Raw genomic sequence first — 9,605 nt, 5'->3', positions numbered from 1 at the left:
GCTCCCCCACACGCACGCGTGCAGCACTATTACCCCCCCCCCCCCCCCCACCCCGGCGCCTGCACCACTCCTGACACACAAAAAGAAGACCCAGAGGTTATGGGCGCGGGGACATCGATTCACTTATATATGGTGCTATTAAACAGATACAGGCAGCAGAACCAGGGCCGTAATCCCCTCAGACCCGCTGCGGAGGCGCCCGTCAGGGGCCGCGGTCGGACCTTCAAGGGCGATGCAGCGAGCGCCTCGAGCTCCATTCGGTTTGTCGGAAGGTGGGGATCGCAGGCATGCTGCAACTCGAAAGGGACCCGGACCGCATTCCTTCTCCCTGTACCACCCAAAAGACAAGGAGAAGGCAGCTAAATGCCCCCCCCCCCCCCCCGCGCTGCCGATGCCACAAACCGACTGGCTGCATTTACGGGACTCCCCGGAGTCTCCCGGTGACATCGCTCCAGAAGACCCACGACACCGGGAAGCACGGGTCACCCGGCGCTAATTACGGCGATAAATCACAGAGCAATTAGGCGTCCGCTCCCAGCGAACGCGCACATTCTGCGTGTTCCTGCACCTGCTCCCGTGTCTGCTCGCACGCACCGTGAAGCGGCAGCTCTCTGTGGCCGGTCGTCCTGACAGAGGCGGTCCCTTCCCTGACGGCCGAATCGCTCGGCGAGCTGCCCTGCGGGCAGATCTGCTGTTGTGGAGTGGAAGGCCACCCCCCATGAGACGATGTGGGGAACCTGCTTATTCATGAGGATTAAGATTCCGGAACATTCCGGCACGAAAAAAAAAAAAGTCCTCGAGCCACGACTTAGAATAAATAGAATAAAATAAAGACACAAAGACCAAGGGGTTGATGAACCCCCCCATCCCCACCCCCACCTGGTGGCTTCCACCACAAACGCAGAGCTAGATGAAACCACCTAAGTGCTGATGTTAACTGGATCCCCCGCGGACAACGACTGAACAGGGAGGAGTCCTATCAGTTGCATCAGGCCGCCAGACAACCAACAGCGCAAAAGATGAGGCACCTGGAGGATCTGAATAAGCATTGTTTTGGCGTGGGGGGGGGCACCCTGCCTGCGGAGCAACCCCCCCCCCACCCCAGAAGGATGACGAAGTTGCAGGCATCACGGTAAAAAAAAAAAAAACCCTCTGATGGTGGTATATTTGTTGTTTTGTATTTTTCTTACAGAAATAGGCTTTGAATTTCCTGAACATTAGAACGTGTTCATTTCCATTTTTATCCCCCCCCCCCCCCCCCGCCCACCCCAACCTCCACCCCAAACCACAGAAAGCCTCTGCATTTCGATCTCATGAAGAAAAAAAACACACTTCTTTTGAAAACACTGATGTTTCGCACAAACGCCTATGAAAGAAGAAAAACAACAACAAAGGTCTCTTCTGGAAACAAAATGGAGAAAATAAAACCACGGCGAGATCGACATGCCTGACTGAACCTGACGGCACACATTTACTGATGGTTTTGCACTATAAAACTGACGGAATCTTTTATTTATATTTTTTTTTTAACCCATTTTCTGATGTATTTCAGGATTTCGCAAGGAAGCCTTGGACTTTAAGACTTAAACACAAGTGCTACTAGCAGAATGTTCAAATACAAAGATCTCACAAAGAGAATAATTTATTTTACACATCTCCATCCCTTCTGTCCTCTGTCTGCTGGCCTATTGTGACCCAGCTGGAAACATCTTCTCTTCCTGTAGGTCCTTCAGTCTCGACAAGGTCTTTACCCAGTGGGTCGCCGCCTGCTGCAGACTCCCATCTCGCTTCGGGACGCAATTTCCTGCACCGAGGGTGCCCGAGGGCGAAGGGAGGGCAGACTGAAAGGGAGGCGGACCGAGCGAAACCGAGACTATCCTCAGCAGTGCCTGTTCCGGTATATTCCGGCTCAAAAAATATGGAAAACCAGGTCATCTCCACTGATCTCACCGCAGGTTTTCCAATCAGTACTTTCAAACCGAGCACTGCTGCGATCAAATGGTTTTCAAAGTTCTCCTTTTGCGACAGGAAAAAAAACAAAAATAAAAAAAAAAACAGAAGGTTGACCAGTAGGAGGCACTCGACAAGACAAAGCAAAGAGATTCAGGGTCTCGAAGTCCTTGGTGAGCTTCTCGTCCAAGAGTTTGCCACTCCTCCTCTCATCGGAGCCGTCAGTAAGCGTGACGAGCGAGCGACCACGCCCGCCCGCCATCGCTGCATACCTCCTCCGCCGTGGGGCCGAGGCACGAGCGCCGTCTGCGGACTCTCGCCTGGGAGGGGCCGGCCTGCCGGAAGATTCCGGCTCATCGCCTTGTCTTACTCCGCCGTCGACCGCTGAGGGACAGAGTGCAGCAGCGTTGCCTGGGCAGGGAGCGGGAGAAGGGAGTGTTCACACTGGGGCCCTTCTGAGGGGGGCTTGGAGCTAGAAGACGACGGGAAGGGAGCGACTCGCCGGCCTGTACTGGGCGAGCTGAGGGGGGCGGCGGCAGGGAACGGGGGGAGGGGGTGCCGGCCGGGCCCCTAGGACTGTTTGAGCCGCTTGCGGGGCGGCCCCAGGAAGGGGCACTGCGCCGAGGCCAGGGAGCGGTAGGCCTCGGCCACCAGGTGGGGGTGGGAGACAACCATGGACTTCCAGCCCGAGGTCTCCATCACGTCTGATGCGTGGCTGCAGCATGGAGGTGGGGGGGGGGGGGGGGGGGAGAGAGGAGAGAGAGGGGAAATAGATTGTTACATCAGGGCGGGATTAACACATGATGCCAAATTGCTCCAAGGAAACGTGCGAGTAACCAACGGGAATCGTGCAAATCCTGTCAGTGACAGGATTTGCACAACACAGCAACACGGGCAACAGCATATAAACGCAAACAGATCTGGGTCTGATATTGGCACACCCCCCCCCCCCACTCCCCAAAAGAATCAGGAGCCCAGAAACCCAAGTCCCCCCCATCACGGACCCGTAATGCTGCCGCCCTCCATGTGGCCGGGTTCACGCCGGCACAGTGCCATCAGCCCTGAATACCTCGCCTGCTAAAGAGCACGTCCTGTCCCCCCCCCCCCCACCCGGCGCACGTCATTACTGGGTGCTAATGTGTGCCCCGCGGCTGCACTCCCGCTCCCCCGACGGCACCGCCATCAGCGATATGCCCCCACCCACCTGCTCAGGGACTCCTCTTTGAGCTTCTCTAAAATTCTGCATTGTTACTTCTTTTAGAACACGGGCGCCATGCGGGTTAATGATCTTCTGCACGTGCAGCTGCGTTAAGGAGCCCCCACCCCCAAGCGGGTCATAGTAACCGCAGGCGGGGCTTATCGACGGCCAAGACGGCAGCAGCCGGGCAAACCGTGGATGCGACAGAATGAAAGCCGGACCCCGGACCCGCAATCTCACGGAGATCCCTGCCGCCATTGGGCCCGTTGCTCCGAGGAAGCTGTTGACAAATTGGCCTGTCTGATAGGGCACCCGATAACCACCGTGGGTGATAAAGACACAACCTGAGCTGCCGTGGGGGCTTATGGGGGGGGTCCACAACAAATAGCCGCTTGGAGCCATTCTCGCTAACCTTTTCCAGTGACCTTAAATGCCGGCACTCTGTGTTCTGGCAGACAGCCTCCCAGCGGGTGATGGATACACAGAAAACCCGTTCACACTCCTTCAGAACCAGGACATAACAGTGGACCTTCTCCAAGCCAGCGGTGCCGTTTACGTCCATTTCCAATTACCCAACCGCATGCCAACATTGAGGCAAACACTGCCCAGTACCCAGACCCCCACCTCAGAGCCAAATGGCAACTCCCCCACCCCCACCCCCACCGTCTTTCCGATTCCACTGCGGTCCGATTAGCCGCAACATGATTGATTGCCTACCTCATCCACTCCCAATGCTGTAAACGCCGTTAACACGGAGAAATGTCACCGATAATATATTAGGCAAATTACTGCCTTGGCAAAGGCCTGAACTAAGCTTTTACGGGCAAGAGAAGCAGACGAGCAAGGAGCAAGCGAAGGAGAGGAGGAAGCCGACCAGAATCAGTATTAAGACAGGTATCATTTCCCTTATTACACATACAACCAATCAGATCAGGGGGGCGTGACCAAATGGGCGTGGCTAAGCAGGGGCAAGGGTTTAATTGGTTTCAAGTATAATGGAGTGGCTCAGCAGGCACAACAGACGTCCATTATAAGCTTTAGTCATTCCGGCTCCTCTGAGATGTGCAGTACTCTATGGACTTTTAGGTGCTATTTTCCCCTTGTTCCTTTTGGGATTAATGTTGTGTTTTGAGTTGAGTCGATGCCGTTACTCTGCCCAATCGGAGCAGTGCGTTCGACGGATGGAACACCATAAAGTGGGTCAAGGAGGGGAATACTTTTCTAATGAACTCACGCTCGAGACAGCACACGTCGCAAAAACATCGGGGGACGGACTGGAAAGGCGGGCAGTGAAAACCGCGCTGGCATCTGCAGGGCCAGAGCCAGCAAAGCCTTGAGCCTCAGAAGCCCAGACGTACGGCGGTCCATCACCATATCCCGCAAGCTGAAGTCGGGTCGGCCTCCCATATTACAGTAAAGCCCTGAGACGAGGCCACACGCTCCCCCGGGATCAGGGAGGCGGCTCACGCCAGCGTCCGCTCCACTGTCACAGGGCCCCCCCCCCCGCCCCACCCCTCGCTAGCACACGACGACTCTGATTGTTGAAGCTACCCTTCCTCAACCCCATAAATCTCATGGCCTCATTTCTGCATGCACTCTCTGGCCCCATTTTCAGGAAGGTGGGATGGAAAGTGCGTCAAAACAAACGTGGGAAGCAAAGGAATAGGAGGAGGTGGTGGTGGGGGGGGGGGGTTTGTATTATCGGGTGCAGTTTGGGGTCTGCCGTCTTTATTATTTTTCTTTATTGATTTTTTTTATTTGATAGCGTCTTGCTGCCAGGAGACCCTAGAGACCAATCCCCCCCCCCCACCCACCCCCCCTACCACCCGCAACAACAATACAGCAGCAAATTAAACTGTCATAACAGTAGGGTAACAATTAATGGCGAGCATTGGAGAGTTTGGGGGTGGGGAGGGGGGGGGGGCAGTTTGCATTGCAAAACTGTTCTGAAACACTTAGGCCCTCCCCACCCGATGAGCGAGACAATTAGGAGGAGTGGCGGGGAGGGGGGGGGCAAGGAGGATGAGGAGTGAGTAATTATGATCTGTGTTTTTAAGCGAGGCTGCTTCCTTGTCAGCAGACACAATGCTCACTATAGCTGTTGCCTGCTGCAACATTCCGCCCCCCCCCACCCCCACAGCCTCTTGTCAATGCTGGTGCCTCAGCGACCCCCCCCCCCAAAACCACGCAGACCTGCATGTCTGTAGATCTCCCTATTGATCTTAGCACTGCTTTTCAAAAGAATAAATTTAATTAACATCTAAGAGATCCTACTTAATTAGGTGGTTTCCCTCCTCTGGTGATGATAAATTTGGAAGGGGGGGGTGGAATAATTAGTATTAGGAATCATTAAAATTCAGCCTACGTTTCTCCAATAGCACCTGTTTGGGGCTCTAAGCAATTTTTTTAGTATGTTTATCATTGAAAAATTTAACGACCATATCAGAAAGCTCAACACTTTGTTCCAGTGTCACCCACCAAACAGATTGGGTTTGAAACATCTGGCCAACTCAACACTCCGGCACAGCAGGGGGCACTAAAGTGCCTTCTACGGTTGGAGCCTTATGTCTAGAAAACCACCACAGAATGAAGAGGGGGTGAGGAAGAGGGAGCGTGCGGCTGACAGGCCATCCATGGGTGGTGGCTGTACGGCAGCATGATTCTGATGGGATGAGGAACAAGGCCTGGAACACTATGAAGCTCCCAATTGAGCAGAGCGCTTTTTAAAAAATGCGGGCAGCCGGCCGTGCAAGTGCTATTCCACCTCAGCGACTCTCCTACTTCCAAGTCTTATGTATTAAAAATGAGAGAACTGGCTTCTGGTAGCATCTCAGAGGGCCCCTGGACATCAGCATCGGGGATGGGGCCTCACACAAAGGGGCGGGGCATCTGAGAAAGGGGGCGGAGGCATCTGAGAAAGGGGCGGGGCATCTGAGAAAGGGGCGGGGGCACTCACTAGTTGATGAAGTCAACAGCCTGCGTCTTGAGCTGGTCGGCGCTGTGCAGGTCGGCCAAGATGAGGATCTCTGCAGCATTCTCCACCGACAGGCTGGTGCACAAGGCGTCCTCGCACATCACCTTCAAACGCTCCAGCGCATACTGTGGCGGGGGGTGGGGGGGGGGGGTTATACGAATAGAAAATGAGAGTGAGGAGGTGGCGAGGGAACCAGATGGGGGGGGGGGGGATCAGAGACAAATGAGGAGCAGCACAGAGCAGATCCCAGCTAAAAGCCTGTTAGCATCATAAGGGCTTGTTCTCCGACATGGTGTTTCTACCCGCTAACTTCAAGTGGAACATCACACCTAGACCCCTCCCTCTACAGACCCTGACCAAGGCCCCCCAGTCTGGCTCCCGCTTCCAGTTACGTCAGCACAGCTAGGCTGACGGAGAGCCGGCCACACGCCTCCTGGGATGAGCGGCTATTATCCAGAACCCGTCACTGGGGGGAGGCGGCGGTGCAGGAGCGGGCGAGTAGGTTCCCCCTGGGATCTCTCTGAAGGCCCACGGAGCCCTCAGAGTCACCGCCACGACGGCACCACAGAACCCACAGAAGCCCAGGCGTTACTCTCTCCACTTCCACTGCCTTCGCTTCCTTCATCACTAGCTAGTCTGAGGTTGTTAGACTATCACTAGTTAGAGGTGAGGCGATGCATTGAATAACAGGGGTGATTCATACAGGGGGCCAACCTTATTAGCCAATGACGTGTTTCGGATTTGTGAGTGACATGAGGGAAGGCACTCCGAGAGCCAATCAACTTTCAGCTGTGGCAGTTGCCCTTGCTGTCACGCCCCTGTATACATCCCTAGTAAACAATAATGTTATTGTTGACGTTTAAAGATCACTGGACAAGGCGCCGAGCCGGGGGCATGAGTTGACAGGGGTCACGCCTGGTGTTTGAAGTCTTCTGAAGTCTCACCTTGTCTGCTGCGGCCAGTAGGTCGTCTGCCATCTTGTCCAGGTTGGGCGCCTTGCCTGTGTAGATGAAGCACATCATCTCCTTGAAGACCTCAGGCTCAACATCGTTGATCTCCACGCGATTCTGTGCAGGGAGAAGTGGGTGGGGGTTGGGGGTGGAGGTTCATCTAATGCTTTTCGAACTCGGCTATACATAAAAATCAATTCCTGTAACATCAGCCCTACCTGCTGAATGAGACTCCCAAACCACCATTAAGATTCAAACTACTTTAAAAAAAAACGCATGCTGCACATCTAGCGCGTTCCATGACAAGCCGCGCTTGAGACTGCCTGACGATGGGGAAGCAGGGAGGCATTTCAAAGCTTTTTATCAACCACTTTTCAATGCCACAGATGGCAAAGAAAAGAAAAATACCCAAAAATCACTCCCAGGTCTGAGCGCAAATTGCCTTCCCAACCTTAAATAACTCACAACAATGCTGTGTGACACTGCTTCAGTCCGGGGGGTGTACTTTAAATAGTCTGAAATGCCCCCAGCTGACAGAGGCCGTGTCTCGCCAATCAAAGATAATGGCCTGGATATAAACGATGGAAGCCGCCCGAAGCCCACCGCGATTACGCACTGCCGCTGGGCGTGACGCCCGCGGTTTGGGTGGGGGTTTAACGAGCACTTGACGAGCCTGATTAACAGGAGGCATTGGGGTCGCAGGCTGCGTCCGGACTTAGCGGGGCCGTTCTTTGCCCAGAACGCCGGAGGCATGGCAGTTAAGGTCGGAGACTTGAAAGGAGAAGGTTAAAGGTTCAAGCCTCGGGTAACACTGCTGTGATACCTTTGAGTAAGACATGATATAAATAGATTTGGGGGAGGAGGGGGGGGGGAACAGGTAAGGAAGCTGGCCGTCATTCGAGAACATGCCTATTTGGAAAGGCTGTGACAGCCGTCCGCCAAAAACCCGAAACTCACAGAAAGTGACGCATGATCCTGATCTCCGACAGCGCACCCACCAACGCCCGTCAGGTCTTCAGGGGCGGGGGGAGCCCCATGGCCCAAGGGGACAGCCGTGGTAATCTTCCACTTTAACATAGCATCGCGTTGCTCCGACACCCGAACGCAATTAGGAAAAATGAACTTCGCGCTACCGTCGAAAGAGAAGCAAGGTTTCAGGGAAGGTGGAGAGCGGACAGAAAGCCGGAATATTTAAATATATTTTCCTTTTAAACTGCCCCATTTGTCTTTGCGGCCTTCCGCGTGAGACGGTTAACCTATTTATCAGCTTCCTCAGTCTAAATATGGAGATGGATCCTGTTCTCCGGGACGAGCGGAGCGGCTTAAACAGCAATTAAAATGTATTTCTTCCTCACCGCCTTATTTCCCACCTGAGCTCGCAGGCATCAATTTTAGAGTGACACGGCCGCTAAATCACCCCCGACTCCATGACTCTGCCACTGCCACTCTCCGCCCCCCTGCCGGGCTGAAAAACCGGCCCACGATGCCTTGCGTCAGCTCTGGTGGCCGCTCCCATCTGCGGCGAGGCGTGGGAGTGCGGCACGTCCTGGGCGAAGGCGGTGATCCCAATCATGTGGGTCTCCCCCGAGCAGGCTTGGAGGCGTTCCCCCCCCCCCCCCCCACGGCTGCCGGAGTTTGCCGGCTTCCGCCACCTGCGAGGCACGAGCAAGGCAGCCATTTTTTTAACTCCGTCCGCGTCGGCATGGTGACGGGAGAATCTCCGGCTCGTTCCGGCTTTGGTGGACTCCTACTCCTCGATTCGGTTTCTACACGTGCATTTTCATTTTGCTGCAGCAGTGGTAAATGCGGCGGTATGTTTACCCAATAGATTCTAAAAAACCCAACCTGCTCGACCTGAGGGCGTCATTCTTCCAGGGGCTGATGCCCTGCCCTCTGTCTTGTGGCTCGGCAGCCAGATGGAGGTGGCTCTCTGATGCAAGAGAGGTGAAAGCACCAAGGTACAGAGGGGCACCTTCCATGGCCGCACTGGGGGGGGGGGCAGGGAAATAGCACCGGAGGGAGGCTGCCGGCAGAGAACATGGCCCCGAGGTACCAGAAAATGACACGTGATCCGTGGCCACCCCCAGGTTTAACACCTTGAAAACAAAAACGCAGCGCTGGGGGCCTGTTTGTTTTTCATTAGTGCCCCAGAAAACGCAGCCGGAGCCCAGACTCCCCGCCTCCTATGGAGCCACGCTGACAGGCGTTGGCGTTATTTACCGACGAGGCCCAATAGGGGCGAGCTAATTGTGCTTCGAAATTGAAAAGTGGGACCTAAAAATAGCCAGTGGTTCCCTTTGAGGATAGCAAAAATAAGAGAGACCGGAGTGCGGCTGTGTTAAAGAAAAGCGCGGAGGACGGCTGTGGCCGACTCCTGGGATCCCGGCAGAACGTGCACGGGGTGGGAAGGGGTCAGCGTGTGCCCCCGTTTCCACAGCCTCCGTTTGGAATTTAATTAGCGACAAGAAGCGACACACAGTGCTGGGGGCTGCCGCAGCAACCGCGCAGCCGGGGGGGGAGGGGCGATCGATAT

At 54.9% G+C, this 9,605-nt stretch overlaps 1 protein-coding gene across 10 annotated transcripts in view; it reads right to left on the bottom strand.

Moving 5' to 3' along the window:
- Nucleotides 1-1,332: 1,332 nt before the first annotated feature.
- The window catches only part of spop (speckle type BTB/POZ protein), a 57,622-nt gene continuing 49,349 nt past the window's right edge, over nucleotides 1,333-9,605 (bottom strand). For all 10 annotated transcript variants that reach the window (XM_023829236.2, XM_023829241.2, XM_072705267.1 and 7 more), the window contains 3 exons: nucleotides 7,067-7,189; nucleotides 6,105-6,247; nucleotides 1,333-2,665 (listed from right to left, as the gene is read on the bottom strand). In XM_023829236.2, coding sequence (XP_023685004.1) covers nucleotides 2,521-2,665; nucleotides 6,105-6,247; nucleotides 7,067-7,189 — 411 coding nt within the window. In that variant the 3' untranslated portion in view covers nucleotides 1,333-2,520. The remainder of the gene's footprint in view (nucleotides 2,666-6,104; nucleotides 6,248-7,066; nucleotides 7,190-9,605) is intronic.

The sequence above is a fragment of the Paramormyrops kingsleyae genome, chromosome 22, assembly GCF_048594095.1.
Source record: "Paramormyrops kingsleyae isolate MSU_618 chromosome 22, PKINGS_0.4, whole genome shotgun sequence".
NCBI lineage: Eukaryota > Metazoa > Chordata > Actinopteri > Osteoglossiformes > Mormyridae > Paramormyrops > Paramormyrops kingsleyae.
This window is presented reverse-complemented; position numbering and strand designations above follow the sequence as displayed.